Source organism: Phytophthora cinnamomi (genome assembly GCF_018691715.1).
Source record: "Phytophthora cinnamomi strain GKB4 chromosome Unknown Contig104, whole genome shotgun sequence".
Classification (NCBI taxonomy): domain Eukaryota; phylum Oomycota; class Peronosporomycetes; order Peronosporales; family Peronosporaceae; genus Phytophthora; species Phytophthora cinnamomi.
In genome coordinates, this window is record NW_027151037.1 from 1,175,198 (window position 1) to 1,192,066 (window position 16,869).

A 16,869-nucleotide genomic window follows, 5' to 3' on the forward strand; every position below is an offset into this window, starting at 1 on the left:
AACGTGAGTGAACGATGCCTTCAGGATAACATGTGCGATGGGAACGACGGAGAACAGCGTATTTGATGATCAATACAGTACATACATGTATATGCAGGCCAATCCGCGTACATATCTTGGCGTCATATCGTCAGTCCTAGGTTTCTCCGTCTGTGTCTGCGTCCGGGGATAAACGACGTCGCAATCCCCCGATGCTGTCCCCAGATTGCTGGAGCTTGGGTTGGTGTTGCTGCTACACATACCCTGTCAAAATCGTTTTCTAGCTTGAGCCTCCTCTCAGTTGGAAATTTTCGTCATAGCGGCGTGTCATGGAGATGCCCGCGCTGGATGCGGCGCTCCGCCTGCTGGACTTCCCACCCCCTGCGCAGCCCGCCACTGTGAGTGTCGCTGGCGACGGAGAAGATTCCGCCCGCGAAGAAGCTCCGACTGAGCCGGAGCGCGTAAATGGTCACCAATAGACAAGCGCTGCAGCGTAGTCGCCTTGGCAACCACGGGATTGTCTGCCTCTCCAAATTGATGCCTATCTCGGAATAAAATCCTCAAACAATACCCACCCCCTTGGAGGTGGGAATTAATGGCTTGTCCGGGGATAAACAGCCAGCAATCAGAATTGTTCGATTTATTCCGAGACTCAGACAGAGTCTGACAGACACGGACTGAGAAACCAGGGGGCCTCAGTGACGCCAATATATCTCACGAAGCACGATGTGTTGACATGCCGCGTGAGGAACTACGACTTTCATGTGCGCTGTATGACTTAATGCCACCTGATCCTATTGCAGCACTAGTAGTCCCGAAGGTTTATGAGTAGCGTTCGGTTGTGTCGCATGTACGCATTTGTCGATGCCAATCTGCACCAGTGCATACCGTATGCACCTGTGGGCAACCCTATTCTCTGCAATTTGGACGGGGCAATCATTTTGGTTTATTAACCCGCGTGATCTGCGAAACCATTGACGATTCATCAATGACGAAGCAGAGCAACGATTTGTTTTTTTAAATCCCTTTAAGGGTTTGATACGACAGGGTGCAAACGTACAATAGTATCCGCAGCTACATTAATATGAAAGAGTGAATCATATACCCGCGGTCTAGTCGATAGAAACGTAGAACTAACTCAACCAGCAAGTTAGTCTTTTTATGCACAGTATTGCAAACGCTATACAGGTAATAGCGTTTATACCTGGTAATACTCAATGAATATAACGTTACAGTTAATACACTACACTGCCCTGTCTACTGGGCTACTGGGTTGATCGTGAGACAACGCAACGGCAAAATAGGCTTTGCGGCGGGCAACACATCGCGTTCGTAATCATCGTAGGCCACGCAATGCCAACAAATGTAGCGTCCAGCTTCAAGCCAGAGAACTCAACGTTACAGTCGTATGGTAGGTTTGTACACCATTTCCTTACCTACACGTAGAGAACATGCAAAGTTTCCCCAGCAATGTAAAAGGGGGATGAGCTTAAAAAACACGGCAGGTCAAGACAGAAGAAGGCATATTTCCCAGTTGAGCCAATTTTGCCCATCACCCGTTCCAAGCAAAGCGAAAGGCGCCAACTTTTGGCAGTGAGCAGCCATCTGTCCAGAACTGTGCACTACGGGAACAGGCAGGTACTGCTATGGCTGGGCCCGTACAGTCCCATGTTGAATCCCATCGAGGGGTGTTGGGATGTGTTCAAGCCCGCTTCATGGCTACGAAGAAGCAAGAGCTACTGGTTTGGGAGAGTATGACATCTACACGGAGCAATCACCCGGCGCCTCGTTTGGTGGCTTGAGCGTCATGCGGTCAAGGCGTGCACCTTGGCGGCAGGGAGTTAGGCCCTTAAGTTTAGATTTCACTTTGGTTGGAACGCGTGATGGGCAAATGTGTGGAAAATGAATCTTTGTTAACGTAAAACCTCATTTTAGGTCTTTCTCTAAAGACCTCGATTTCATTTTGGTTGGGAAACTTTGCAAATACTGGTAGTTTGGGAAATGGTGTATGAACATTGCAACTCCGTACCGATATTTTATCATTGATGTCTTTGTCGTCGGCTAATACCGTGTACTATTAGACGAGCGCAAAGCCTAACAAATGGCAAGATTCTTGCAGTACCACGTTGACTGCTTCAAATTCGCCTAGGTCTCCTGTTAAATAGTACTATCACTGACATAAATCCCACTGTTCACGCATTAAACGCGTATTATCGAGGCTTTGGCCGTGTATGCAAGTCACCTGGGGAATTATTCGGCGCTGATTGAGATTTTCACCTGTGCAGCAGTGCCCTCCCTTTTAAAATTAATACAAAGTTGTAGGCACGAGTCGCGTCATTCGGGTGACGGCGGCCAACGTGAGCATTCTGAGTCGACACCAGCGGTGATCGACTTGACGATCGAGTAACATGGCGAGCGTCGGCACGGACGGTGACCACATGAGTGGCAAGGGCGGCGAACGGTGACAGGAGCGAGCCAGCCGGCTCGAGCCACAGCAAGGAGGTCCAGATTGAAGCACGGCGACGGCAGAAGATCGCGAGGAGAGGTGAACGGCGGACGGCGACGGAGAGCGAGTATCGACGAAAGCGAGGCGACATCGACGGCCGCAGCGAGCGGCCAGCAAGCGACGAGAGCGGGGATGAGACCCCGGGGGGAGAGGCCCAGATCGTAGGAGTAGGAAGGCGCCGTAGGTAGGAGCGGGTAGGTCGACGGGGGGTAGTTTAAGTGGGGGCACCGAGCTGCGGCTGCAGCTCGACCCTCAGTTGCGATTTGGTTACAGGCTTGTAACTAGTCTCAGCTAATACAGAATTGCGCCGCAAGAGCACGGGTTCCAGCGTCTGGTACTGCGACCGCGGGGAAGGTCGGCTGGCGCACGGAGTAACAGTGAGGTAGGCGATAGTGGCGGGCAGCGCACAAGGGGCGTATGTTAGTCGAATATGATGGCGGGACCGTGGGGAGAGACCACGGGGGCACGAGGAACGCTTGGAGATGAGGAGCACCTTGGCCGAGTGGGAAGAGCCCCGAGCGAGCCGCAATGGCGCGTGGTGACGGACCTCTTCCTCCCATGTGCATGTTGTATATCCGGACTGGACCTGCTGGGGGCAGCCTGTGGATACCGGAGCCCAGGTGCCGAAAACGCTCCCTCCTTGCCGTCTCTATCTCGAGGGCGTCTGGTCGATGGGCCAGTAGCTGTCTGGTTGACTACTACGGCTCGCGCTTGCTGGCAGTCGGCCCCTACTCGCTGACCTAGGTGTTGACGGTCAACTCGGCTGTGAGAACGGAATGGGCACGGTGGACGTGCAATGGAAACGGGAGTGCGGTTGGAGAAAGCTTCATGGTGGTCATACAGGGGCCTTCCCGGCACAACTGTGGGGACTAGTTGTTGCGGGCTTGGCGTCAGAGGCTTAACCCCGCAGGCGAACCGGAGTACGTGATGGGGACGGAAACGGGTAGCTAAGTGTGAATGTGTTGTATGATTTAAGGTTAACGGAAGAGAACGGAAGAGATGACTACGAACGTGGGAGTGGTTGCGCGCGACCAGCGCACCGAGCGACGCTCGTCGGAGCGGGCGAAGCAGCAGGCTACGATCACAGTGGACGCGGACGACGGCGGCACCGTGACGTTGAAGACGGAGGAAATCCGCGGCGTCTCCGGCAACACGTCGATGGGGGCTGCCAGCGGCACGAGCGTGACGATCGACGACGGAGCGGGGCCTAGCGACGTCGGCGCGTCAAGAGGCAACGACGGAGGACGAGCGTCTGGTAACCGGGGCGGCGATCAAGCCGGCGGTGGTGACGGTGGACGCCCCACGAGCGGTCAAGGCGGCGCCCAGACGAGGGGTGACGGTGGGGACGCGCCGTCTGGCGCGACTGGCGAAGCGGCCGGTGGGCCGACTAGGACGACGTACGGCAATGGTGGAGCTGGATCTGGTTGGGCACCACCTGCGCGACGGGCGGTGGAAGCGATAGCGATGGGCGGCACGGCCGGAGTGACGCCGCAGCAGATCGTGGTCCGCGAGCGTCCGAAGTCCCTGAAGCTGACCAAGTTCAAGGGCTTGGACGACACCATGCCCGTGACAATGTGGCTGAAGACGGTGAGGGCCGAGGTGCGCCGGCAGGCGGTGGCCATGGGCGTGCAGTGGACCGGCGCGCAGCTGTACCACGAGGTGGCTCTGAACCTCGACGGCGAGGCGAAGCGCTGGTTCGCGACGGTCATGGAGTCGGTGCCCCCGGAGGAGGAGACGATCAACACCTCGGCGGGGATGCTTAGGACGAAGTATATGACGCAGAGGTCCGGCCCGGAGGTGGTTAATCTGCTGAATACGCGGCGACAGATGCGCGGGGAGCGCTTGGTGGACTACGCGCAGTCCCTGCACGAAATCGCGGAACGAGGGGAGATCGGCGACGACTGGAAGGTGAGCGCGTTCCTCAATGGCATGAGCAGCGTGGCGGGGGCGACACACGTGCGCGGCCATCGGCCCCGGACTCCCGACGAAGCCTTGAACGTGGCGACCCCGCTGGTGGTGGAGTATGGAGAAGGTTATGGAGTCGGGCTGGTGGCGGCCATCGCAGCGTGGGACGCGAGGGAGGCCACGGCAGGGCATGGCCCCTTGGCGGCGACCACACCAAGGGTGCACGACAAGGAACAGTCCGGGCTCGACGGGAACTTGGGGAATGTGGTGTCCGGATACGGCCCGGCGTTGGGCACGGCACCGAAACAGCCTCGGTTCGATACTGAAGGGAGACCAGTGGACGGAGGGAAAGTCAGTGCGGGCGAATGGTGGAAGGCGATCCCACCAGGGTTCCAACTGGTACCCACCGGCACCAATCAGACCACGTCTAGCAGTTTGAAATGTCAAACGCCCAGCAACGGCCCGGATCAGACTGGTGGGCGGTACAAGCGGCAGGAAGCAACGGACCACCATGGGAAGCATCCGGCCAAGACGCTGAAGATCGAGGGGGTGTACGGCGGCATAGCGGGCCAGGGCGACGGCTACAACAACCCTGCGCTCGCTACGCGCGAAGGCCGCCTGCGCAATCACGAGAGGTACCTGAGCGAGAGACGGCGGCGAGGGGCAGGAGGGGCCGACTTCTGTTTCTACTGCGGTAAGCCAGGGCACTTTGCCCGGGACTGTCGCTTGAAGGCGGCGGACCTGGCGGCAAGTGGCACCCCGACGACAGCGGGATCTTCTCAGGCGCGAGGTGACGACCTGGGAATCGAGCAGCGAGCGTAGGGGACCCGACCCTACGCCTCGCTGAACCGGGATCGGGAAGACCGGCGGTCGTGCGGGCGAAGCAAGGGGAACGACGGCCGACGGAGCAGCGGCAAGGCGGCCAGCAGCGGAGAGTGACGTTTGAGAGGGGGGATGGTGCGGCGGAAACTGTGCGCGAGGTGACAACGGAAGCGGCGGTGGGTCTTCAGTCTGTGGATGGCGCAGCAGCCACTACACGGCTGCGGGCCACCAACGCGACGGCGGGTTGTTCTCGGACTGGGGATGGCGACGACGGACCCGGCGAACCGGTCAGGCCCACAGCGCAGGCGACGGAGTGCCGTGGCGCAACGATGGAGACGCCGGCAATGGAACAAGATAATGACCAGCCGGAGACGAAGGTGGTAAACGCCGAGAGCAGCCAGTACGGCGGCGGGGTGACCGGCGAGACTCACGAGAAGGAGGTGACAGCGGCGGTGACGAAGCAGTTGGATGCGTGGGTAATCGCGCAAGGTGACAGCGGAGTCGCAGGAAGCAGCGCAACGCCGAGTGTGGTCCAAGCGGCGCTGGAAGAGGAGATGCAGGCGAAGGACGTCGAGAGGAGGCGCGTGCTGCTGGCAAAGGCGAGCACATTACAAAACGAGGCGGTACAGACGCACGAGGCTGACCAGCAGCGGCGCCGACGGCAGAAGCGGGTGGAGCGGACGAAGGCTCGGCGTGAGCGAAGAGCCGATCGAGAACACGCGGTCGTCAGCGCTGGCGGCAGTGGAGCGGCGAATGGCAAACGGTCGCCGACCGAAGCCTCGAAAGAGAACGCGGTGAGCGAGGACACGGGGAACGTGAACACGGCCGAGATGATCACAGATGGACACAACGATGCCCTAGGCGAGGAGCAGTACAGGCACGCGGCGGAGTGGAGGGCGTACATGACCGGTGCGCTCGAGGCTTTGCAGCGAAAGGAGCATCAGCTGAGAGCTGGTCTTGGCGAGGCCGTGGTACACGGCGAGGGCGACGGGAGCGCGAAGGCGGCAACCACGGCTCTGCGCGCTTCCCGGACGCGGCGACGATTTGAGAAGATGGTGACGAAGGCCCGGGCGAAGGCGAAACGCGAGCTGCTCGCGTGGCTAGCGGCTCGAGAGTGCCCAGTGAGGCGTACTTCGTGTTCGACGAGATGTGGCGGTACGACAGGGACACACCAGCGCGGCCCCAGACGCGTGAGGAAGCTGAAGCTGTGGGATTTGTGGCCCCACAGTCGACGGAGATGGTGACCAAGCGGCGTGGCCGGCGAGGGCACGAGAAGCGGTACGAGTACTGATGTGGCAGCGTGGACCAAGGCCAGGGCGTGAAGAAGATTAGCGGAGGCGACTACCCTGTGAGAGTCGGACGACTGCGGGCAGTGCATGCCCCGGCGGTGGACGCCCTGCCAACGGCGATAGTGAAGGCCAGGACGGGGTGGAAGCGTATCAAGTTCGAAACGGGTGCGCAGTATAGCATCGCCAGTGAGGCGTGGAAAGAGGAGGGCGTGTTGCAACAAGTGGTCCGCCAGTTGACTACGTTGAAGGCCTTACGGGGGCGATAGCGCGCGGGCTGGGCGTGCGCAGGTTCAAGTTCCTGACGCAGTACGGCCAGGAAATGGAGGTCGACGCGTTGGTGGTGGAAGGAGCTGCCGACGAGTTCCTCCTCGGTGAAGATTGGATGCTGCCCAACGGCGTGAAGATCGACTTCACGTCGTGCGAGATGAAATGGTACGACGGCGACGATAAGAAGATCGTGCCGTTCAGCTGCCAGAAGCACGGGCGGCTGGACGAGCACACAGTACGAGTCCGGTTGGTGAAGGGGGCGAAGGTAACGACGAGTACGTGCAGGAGGGTGGAGTTGGCGGTGGTGGCGCCGGAAGGCACGACGGGTCTGTTCATGCCCGCGCAGCGAGCCGAACCCCATTTGATGCTGGCGCCCACGCTGACTACGGTACACGACAGCAAGGTCGTGGTTCCGGTGATGAGTTTGGTGGTGTCCACCACCAAGTTGCCGGTGAGGGAGGCGCTCGGCACGTTGACGCCGACGTCCGAGGATATGGAAGTGCTGAAGGTAGGCGGCATGCTCACCAGGAGTGCGGTGCGGCGATGGTTGAACGGGCCGGGCCGGAGCGAGAAGCTGCCCAGCAACGAGCAGGATCTGGATATCGGCGGCATGGCAGAAGAGGACAAGCAACTACTGCTGACGCTGTTGCGTCGTTACCCGACGCTGTTGGAGCCGAGAGAAGGATGCCCGCCCATGACAACATTGGGCGTGGAACATGAGATCCACACGGGGACGGAGGCACCGGTCATGGTGCGCCCGCGAAGGCACGCGCATGAAGAGCAGCGCGTCATCGATGGCGAAGTGGACTCAATGCTGAAGACGGGGTGATTAAAGAGGGGAGTGGCGCGTGGAGATTCCCCGTGGTGTTGGTCAAGAAGAAGGACGGCACGGTGAGGTTTTGCATTGACAATCGGCTACTCAATGCAATTACGAAGCAGGATGTCTACCCCCTCCCTAGGATAGATGACACCCTCGATAACCTGCACGGCGCGAGGCGGTTCACTAGCCTTGTAACGGGGTTACACACACAAGTGACAACTGTCACTTGTGCATGACAATTGTCACTTATGGTTTAACAGATAAATATCTGTTAAAGGTTTCAGATACTTCCTCACATTGGTGTAAGGCACACCAATGGATACATTGAAGTGGGCCACCACAACGAACGGTCCACACCTACTCAAAGATCCTATTGGTAGAAAGCAGCATCTTTCTACCAATTAGAGACGTGCATATGAGCGGGGATCTGACAGCCAGCCGCTGTTAATCCCTTTCATAGACGATAAACAGTTTTAGCAGATTTAGGAGGAAGATCAATTTATAAACAATACAGTTCTCATTTTACCTAATCTACGTCACTTGGAGTCTTATCTGATTTAAATTATATTTGTGTATTCAAATATAATTAACTCAAGTAATTACTAAGTACTTACGCTTCCTCATACACGTAGCGCAACGTGTAAGCTAAAGTAGTGAGTCAAGTTAGACCCACTACACCTGGTAGCACTTGTAGTCCGTCCAACGACCGAGTGCTTGACGTCGTACGAGGTGTACGAACGCGGAGACGAGAACCACATGAGCACGGAGGTGCCCATGGAGAGCTCCAATACGCCTGCAACGCATGTTGCACGCGCGGACTGCCCCCACCTGTCTGACCCAGAGTGGGAAGCCCTGCAACGACTGTCAACAGTCATTGGAGAAACGGCGATAGCTACGATGCTGCGTACGCTATCGCTGACGGAGCAACATGGTGTTGCTCTAGGATTCATCATGAAGGAGCAGCGTGATGCTGCTTCCTCAGTTACGGCGTCGTCAGGGACGACACCGCGAGCTCAATCATTGAAATTGAGCGTAAGCAATTACGCGGGAAGAGAGGGCGAGCCTCTCCTCCGATGGCTTGTCGAACTCGACACAGCCATAGCGGCTCGACGCATCGTCGACCCGTTGTCAAAGGTCGCGTTCGCCATGTCCTGCCTTGGCGGACGCGCAAAGAGTTGGGCATATGGACGCCGACTCTCCGATCCTACGTGTTTCAGCACGTACGAAATATTCAAAGAGGAGCTCAGACAAGCGTTTGAGCCCCCGCAAAACGAGTTCCGGTCGAGGGCGGAGTTCCTCGACCTTCAGCAGGGTAAGCATGACGTTCATGCTTACGCGCAGCGCGCACGATATTTGGTATCAAATATCGTGACTGATTCAATTGACGAGGCGACCAAGGTCGTCACGTTCATGAAGGGGCTTAGCGATGGGCCCGTGAAGACCTATCTCTTCCGAGAGTACCCGAGTACTCTCGAAGCTGCAATCACCCTTGCCATGCAAGAAGAGTTTAGCCTGCGGCAGGCTAAACTCCATGCAAATGTACCGAGGCCGCAACCGCGCCCGGTAGTGAGGACGGGAGGTCCAGAACCAATGGACCTCTCGAACGCAACAACTGCTGGTTACCAGCAGCAGGGAGGCAACGTGCGATGCTTCCGTTGCGGAAGGATCGGTCACTTTGCACGGGAGTGCACAGCTCCCATGCCCCCTGGAGGTGGCCGTCGTGGCGATGCTAGGCATCGCCGCGGACCAACAAAAAACGCGAACATCCAGTAGGCGCGGGGCGCCCTACTGGTAATGCAGTCACGCGTGCCGACATTGGGCACGTGACACTGAGGACTGCAGCCCCCAGTGAGACCAGATCTCGCTGCAAAAAGCAAGATAACAGGCCGAACCTGGTCATCTTGAAGGTAACGTCGAAGAGAGCGAGCGACTCTCTTCGCGCTCTGGTAGATTCGGGCGCGTCGAACAACTTTGTTCGACTGCGGAGTTTACCGAGTCTTGACTTCGAGGAGGTAAATGTACCTCGAAGTCTTCTGGAAGTTCGATTGGCAACAGGTGCCATCGGTAAGACCGAGAAGCGCGTCGTGAACGTGCGCTTCTCGTACAAACAACGAGTGTTTGTCGAACACTTTATCGTCCTGGACCTGGACGATAAGTTCGACGTGGTAATGGGCATGCCGTGGCTTGCACGGCATGATCCGGTAATTGACTGGAAGAAGCGCACGCTCGTGCGCTTCGGTCGCGACTGCGGAACAAAGCGCGATGGCCCTGTTACCGCAGCGCACGCACCAGCAGGTGCGCGCGACTCGCCAGTCGAGACAGCGCTTAATGCCGCTGTCCCGGAATGCCCAAGGGGTGCGCGAGGATGCGCACAATTGGGATCCACGTCGGCGGTGCTGCCGACGTCGGAAGATGAGGATGTGTTCGTTCCGGGAACCAACACTCGCGTTCAAGTACGCATGGGACAGTCCCTGACCCGAAGAGGTCATGTCGACAACGACGCATCGACTCCGGGAGTCGACGCACCCTCGGTGATGAGGGGCTCCGCCAAAACTGGCGTCGAGGTGACAAAGGCGTGTCAACTCCGGGAGTTGACGCTGCGAACAGTACGGACGGTTGCAAACGTCCGTACTGACGCAATTTGTATGCTGTCGTGCAGCCGGGCTGTACGACGAAGCGCCATGCGATCAAGCCGGGCTTGATATCGCGCGCCCGCAGACAGGGTCTGCCAGCGAAGGAACACATTACCGTGCAGCCGGGCTGCACGAAGAAACATGCGGTCAAGCCGGGCTTGATACCGCGCGCCCGCGGATAGGGTCCGTCGGCGAAAAACCGTCCATGGCCGGGCCTGGACCAGAAAAACCACCGTGCGGAGCCGGGCTCTGCACAACAAGAAGACGGCGCATGCGAAAAACGCTGCGCAAGTCTCGGTCCGGGACCGAGACGCTACAAGAACTGTCTGCCAGGCAGACAGAGGCGGTGACGCCGGGCGTTGAGACGCTGAACGTCTTGACGCGCACCGATACTGGATTCCAGTATCAGGAAATGGAATTCGTTAATCCTCCGACGACGGCGTCGGAGTTGACTTCGCTTCCAACCGTGAGCTGGAAGCGCTTCACACGCGACTTGCACGATGGACGCATCGAGCAAGTCTGCGTTCTTTCGGACAGCGAAAGAACGGAGAGCGAGAGCGAAGAGCTGAGGCAGCTCTTCATGGGAAGTACCACTGAGAGTGAAGACACTCTCAGTGCGAAGACGAAGCGAGAGCGCTTCGAGGAACAAGGTTGGGACTCGCTGAAGTCGAGTCCCTATTACGAATTGTTGAGGGAGTACAAAGACGTACTCCCGGAAGACATTCCTGCGGAGCTTCCGCAGGATAAGGGCATTCAGCACGAGATTGATCTCGTGCCGGGCACAAAGTATTGTGTTACGCGGCAGTGGCCACTGCCGCGAGAGCAAGTCAAGGCGATCGACGACTTCTTCGAAAGTCGTCGCAAAGCTGGCCAAGTGCGGGAATCGAAGTCCCCGCACAGTGCTCCGACGTTCTGTGTCAAAAAGCCACAGGGCGGATGGAGCATTGTTCATGCGTATAACAAGCTGAACGATGCGACGGTACCGGCGCAGACGCCGATACCACGAAAAGATGTCATCATCGATTCGATGGCCGGGAGCACCGTTTACAGTGCTCTCGACTTACGAGATGGATTCTATCAGATCCTAATGCGTGAGAGCGACATCCCTCTCACGGCAGTGAGCACGCCAAGTGGAGTGGCTAGTAATGCCGCAGGGGCTCAAGAACGCCCCTGCGACCTTCAACAGGTGCGTGACACAATTGTTGCGCTCGGTGCGCGACTTCGCGCCGAGCTACTTCGATGATGTGTTCATCCACAGCCGGGCTGTGGACGGGAAGACCGACGTAGAGATGCACAGGGTGCATCTCCGGAAGCTACTTGAGCTTATGCGAAAGCATAAGCTCTACGCGAACCTGAAGAAGTGTATCTTCGGGGCGAGCGAGATACCCGTCCTCGGGTGTCTCGTAGGGAAGAATGGTGTTCGCCCTGACCCGGAAAAGGTCAGAGTGATTAATGAATGGCCAACGCCTTCAAGTGTCAAGGAACTGAGGCAGTTCCTTGGCTTGGCCACGTACTTGTGCAAGTACGTGGAGGATTATGCGGGCAAGACCCGCCCGCTGTCACAGCTTCTTAAGAAGGAAGCTGTGTAGAATTGAACAACCGATTTCCAAAAGGCATTCGATGCAGTCAAGCGGGGCTTGACTGAGGCTCCGATCTTCGCAGTGGCCGACCAAGATCGTCCATTTCACGTCGTATGTGACGCATCCGACTTCGCGATCGGATGTGCGTTGATGCAGCACGATCACGAGGGCCGTGATCGTGTCGTCTATTACCAGTCGCGTCAGCTGAAAGCAGCTGAGCGTAATTATCCGGTACATGACAAGGAACACCTTGCCATGAAATATGCACTCGCAAAGTTCCGAGTGTATCTACTTGGAAGTAGACCATTTGTGGTCTACACCGACCATGCATCACTGCGCACCGCAGTGAAGTCGCCACACATATCACAAAGAATGGCGAGATGGCTCTCATTCTTTGCAGAATATAACTTCCGGGTCGAATACAAACCCGGAAGATTGAATGTAGTGGCCGACGCGTTATCACGTCGGCCAGACTACGCAGAAGCTGTTGACGTCAATGCCATTGACGCCATGCGATCGAGCAAACCCACATCATCTCTGTTGGATGATGTGAAGGCCGCGTACGCGCACGACGCGGACGCGAAACTCTTGCTGGCCTATAGCACAGCGCCTTCTGACAAGTCCCGTCAGAAGCTGCCCAAGCACCTTCGAGCGCGTGCACACCGCTTTCGTGTGCACGACGGACTACTGCTTTACAATGCAGTCGACGACAACGCGGATCGCGTTGTCGTGCCAAATGACCATGACCTGCGACTCAGGATCATGTACAAATATCATGATGCCCCGACTGCGGGACATCTCGGACGTGAGAAGACGTACGCCCTTCTCACACGCGACTTCTACTGGCACCACCAGTATAAGTGGGTGCGCAAGTACGTCCGTGCTTGCGAGGTATGCCAAAGCGTAAAGCCTGCGCCATTCGCGCAGGCTCCGTTACAATCACTACCGACTCCGTCGGAGTGTTGGAAGTCCATGTCTTTGGACTTCATCTTTGGTCTTCCCCCGGACAGCGGAGGGAATACCGGTGTTGTGGTCTTCGTCGACCACTTCAGCAAGATGGTACATCTTGCTGCGGTGCCGGCAGAGGTGACCGCGAAACAGACGACCCGTCTATTCGTCGACATGGTGTTCAAACACCATGGCATGCCGACCGACATCGTGTCGGACAGAGACCCGCGCTTCACAGCGCATCTGTGGCAAGAAGTGTTTACACGTCTTGGGAGCCAGCTTTCAATGTCGACTGCGGACCATCCGCAGACGGACGGCCAAACCGAGCGCGTGAATCGCGTGCTCGTCGATATATCGAAGAGCTACGCTCACTCGTTCCAATACTGGAGCGAGTGTTTGTCGATGGCGGAATTCGCCATCAACAACTCAGCGCATGACTCGACCTGGCATACACCGTTTTATGTGAATGCCATGCGGCATCCCCGTCTGTCGAGTTTACTCGAAGTGATGGCTCCCACTTTAAGTGAGGGAGGATCTACGACTGCAATACAGCAGCCGCAGAAAACCGCTGACACTTGCACAGTGTCAGCTGCAACAACGAACTAACCACATGAGTCTGCGCAAGGCGCTGACTCCTCAAACAACAAGGACAAAGACCACGGGTCTGCGCAGGGCGCAGACACCGCGAAGAACCACGCAGAGGCCGGGCCTCTAGCGGAGAGCGAGCTGAATGACTTCAGCTCGGATGCAATCAACTTCCTTACGAAAAGACAAGCCGTGATTCGGTTTGTCCAAGATGCAATAGCAGCTTCTGTTGATCAACAGAAGCTGAACGCAGACAATGCGGGCAGAGGCAACACAAATGAATTTAAAGTTGGTTCATTAGTTTTGCTAGCTACACAAAACCTGCCTAGACATGCAGTTTCGGATTTCGGAGCAAGCAAGCTTGCTCCGCGCTTCATCGGGCCGTTCACTGTGTTGGCACGGCACGGCAACGCATACACGCTAGACATACCGTCTAGCATGCGCCTCCATCCGACCTTTTACGTCGGACGGCTGAAGCCATACCGGCAGCACGAGCCATCTAGCTCGGCTGACCCGAAGCCTCGGCAGGAGCCGAGGCAGAAGCGGAGGACTTGGCCTCGGCGACGAGCAACCTCTCCTCCATCGCGCGGACGCGCTGGAGCAACCCCTTCATCTGGGTCCCCAGCTCGACCTCGATATTCGAGGCGGTCTGCGAGACCGCCGCGACTTGGGCCTTCTGGTTCGCCAGCACTTGCTTCAGGGCAGCGAACTCAGCGCCCTGCAGACGCTCCACGGCGGTCACCCGGTCGTGGAGAGACGTGTACGGATCAGCCCGGGGCTGATCATACCCGGGGCGTGTTCCCACCCCCGCCACCGCCGATCCGTGACGCCCGCGGCTCAACCCGCTGGATTGTTGAGCGGATTGTTGACCATAGTATCCCAAAACCGAACCCTCAAGGGGCTCGTTTTCGTATTCGTTGGAGCGGATTTCCTCCCCATCAAGATACATGGGAGCCGCGGAACGTCTTGCTGGAGGACGTTCCGGAAATGGTGAGGGCGTACGAGGAGCAGTACGCGCTGGCACAGCGGAAGTAATACGAGCGCTGCGATCATCGCTAGCGCCCGAACCCTCACGTGCTAAGAATTTAGCACGGAGCTCTTTGAGACTTTCGGGCACACGGAACGACGTGTACCCGTTCAGGTCGCGGTCGCTCAAGCGCACCGCGCCTGGAAAACACTTCGCGCACTGAAAGCCCTCGGGCACAGCGCACGGCACGTTAGCCTCCTCCGCGGCAACGTGGAGCTGCTCCAACTTTCCACGCTTCGAGTACGTCTCGAAGCGATCACGCGCTTGCTTAATCCGATCACGGTAAGCACTCGGCCTCTTGTTGAAGTTCTCAACAAAGGCATTCCAACTTTGCTGCGAGAAGATGTCTTCTTGCGTTGAAACCATCGGAGCTCATGGAAGAGTCCGATGTAATAATCGCGCCTTTGATGCGTTTCCGCATCAAAGTGCAGCTCGGCAGCCACAGCGTCATCTTTGATGGCGCTGCATACGTACAGCGGCACCTCATTCGGAGGTACCGAGTTCCCAAACCGGTCCGCGATCTCGGACGCGGACGGCATCCATGGATCGCGCGCTGCAGGCGCAGCGCGCGGAGAGCCTTGAGCTGTTGAATCACGCGCTGCAGTTGCAGCGCGCGGAGAACTGAGAGCCCCAGCGGAAGCGAGTGGGGTATCACTCTCAGTTCGCGAACGCTTCGAACTCGAAGCGTCCGATTCGTCCCCTTCACGCGGGCGAATGTTCTTAGTATTGGGGTCGAGCGATTCCCTCGACACTGAGTCTTTGCGCTTTGAGGATGAGTCCTTCTCGACCTCCATGTCTTCATCGTCGTCGTCGAAGTCGACGACGTCGCACATACTTCGCCTTCTGGCGCTCGAAGTAGTCATCGATGGAGTAATGACTCTCCACCGCCTTCGGGTTCTTCTTCTGGGGCGCGCTCATCGTTGAATGAGCGCGGATTTCTTCTCCAAACGCGGAGAATTGACGAATGGTCAATTCGGAAGATTGACGTGCGGAGACCCTGCGCGTCTAAGCTTAACGGGGGGGAATGGTGTAACGGGGTTACACACACAAGTGACAACTGTCACTTGTGCATGACAATTGTCACTTATGGTTTAACAGATAAATATCTGTTAAAGGTTTCAGATACTTCCTCACATTCGTGTAAGTCACACCAATGGATACATTGAAGTGGGCCACCACAACGAGCGGTCCACACCTACCCAAAAGATCCTATTGGTAGAAAGCAGCATTTTTCTACCAATTAGAGACGTGCATATGAGCGGGGATCTGACAGCCAGCCGCTGTTAATCCCTTTCATAGACGATAAACAGTTTTAGCAGATTTAGGAGGAAGATCAATTTATAAACAATACAGTTCTCATTTTACCTAATCTAAGTCACTTGGAGTCTTATCTGATTTAAATTATATTTGTGTATTCAAATATAATTAACTCAAGTAATTACTAAGTACTTACGCTTCCTCATACACGTAGCGCAACGTGTAAGCTAAAGTAGTGAGTCAAGTTAGACCCACTACACATGGGGCCCGGGCGATCACGGTGGTGCATGGGCTGGTGTGCATACAGATGGAGGACGGCGGCGCCCGGGTAGTGCTGCCCGTGGCGTTGCGCGCGAAGGCGTTGCGCGAGAGCCATGATTCTGTCTACGCGTGCCACCTCCGTACGCCGCAGACGTACGCGAGGCATGCAGTGGGTTACTGGTGGCCGGACATGGGCACGGATGTGCGCAAGTGGGTGCAGTCGTGCCGTGATTGCGGGTCGAGGAAAGCCAAGGCCAAGGAGGTGATCCCGCCTCTGAGGTGCCAAGGTGTTGGCAGTCCCGGTGACAGGTGGGCCCTGGACGTGGCAGGCCCCTTGCCCGTGACGGAAGATGGGAATCGGTACGTGGTGGCGGCTGTCGACTACGCTACCCGATACGCTGTGGTGCCGGCAACTCCACACCACACGGCGAAGGACATTGTGAAGTTCATTGCGGAGAAGTTGGTGCTGGTTCACGGCCCGATGAGAGAGATCGTGATGGACGGGGCCCCGGAGCTCAATGGCAACGTGGTGGAGGCGCTGGTGGAGGCGCTGCAAGCCAAACAGATGACACCGGTCCCCTACCGCCCTACTCTGTTAGGCCTGGTAGAGCGGTTCCACCGCACCTGGAAGGACATGGTCGCAATTTACGTGTCGGAGGCGCAAGACGACTGGGATACGTGACTGCCATGCGCTGCGTATGCGTATAACGGTGCGAAGCACTCGGCGTTGGGCTACAGTCCGAACGAGTTGAGGATGGGGCGGCGCTTGCGGGCGCCGAACGAGCTGTTTAGGACGAGCGAAGTCACGCAGATGGGGCCCTTTGCAGACTACCACACGGTGCTGGTCGACAACATTGCGCGGGCGTTGGCGGCAGCACGCGCGGCGCTCGAGCGAGATCAGCAGCGCAGAGAGAAGTACCACAATCGGCGGGTGTGGCGAACGATAGTATTCAGCGTCGGCGACTTGGTCTGGGTCCTAAAACCGCCGCG

General features: G+C 57.3%; 3 protein-coding genes across 3 annotated transcripts; all 3 read left to right on the forward strand.

Moving 5' to 3' along the window:
• Positions 1-3,484: 3,484 nt before the first annotated feature.
• Positions 3,485-5,212, forward strand: IUM83_06129 (Retrovirus Polyprotein; the record flags this gene model as incomplete). The annotated part of the gene is made up of 1 exon (XM_067930310.1): positions 3,485-5,212. The coding sequence occupies one exon, from the start codon at positions 3,485-3,487 to the stop codon at positions 5,210-5,212; it is 1,728 nt and encodes a 575-aa protein (XP_067782771.1).
• A 329-nt stretch (positions 5,213-5,541) lies between these two features.
• Positions 5,542-7,597, forward strand: IUM83_06130 (RNA-dependent DNA polymerase; the record flags this gene model as incomplete). The annotated part of the gene is made up of 4 exons (XM_067930311.1): positions 5,542-6,121; positions 6,265-6,367; positions 6,512-6,666; positions 6,735-7,597. The coding sequence occupies 4 exons, from the start codon at positions 5,542-5,544 to the stop codon at positions 7,595-7,597; spliced, it is 1,701 nt and encodes a 566-aa protein (XP_067782767.1).
• An 8,328-nt stretch (positions 7,598-15,925) lies between these two features.
• IUM83_06131 (Enzymatic Polyprotein) lies at positions 15,926-16,561 on the forward strand (the record flags this gene model as incomplete). The annotated part of the gene is made up of 1 exon (XM_067930312.1): positions 15,926-16,561. One exon carries the CDS (start codon positions 15,926-15,928, stop codon positions 16,559-16,561), a length of 636 nt encoding a protein of 211 aa, XP_067782664.1.
• Between the last annotated feature and the right edge of the window lie 308 nt (positions 16,562-16,869).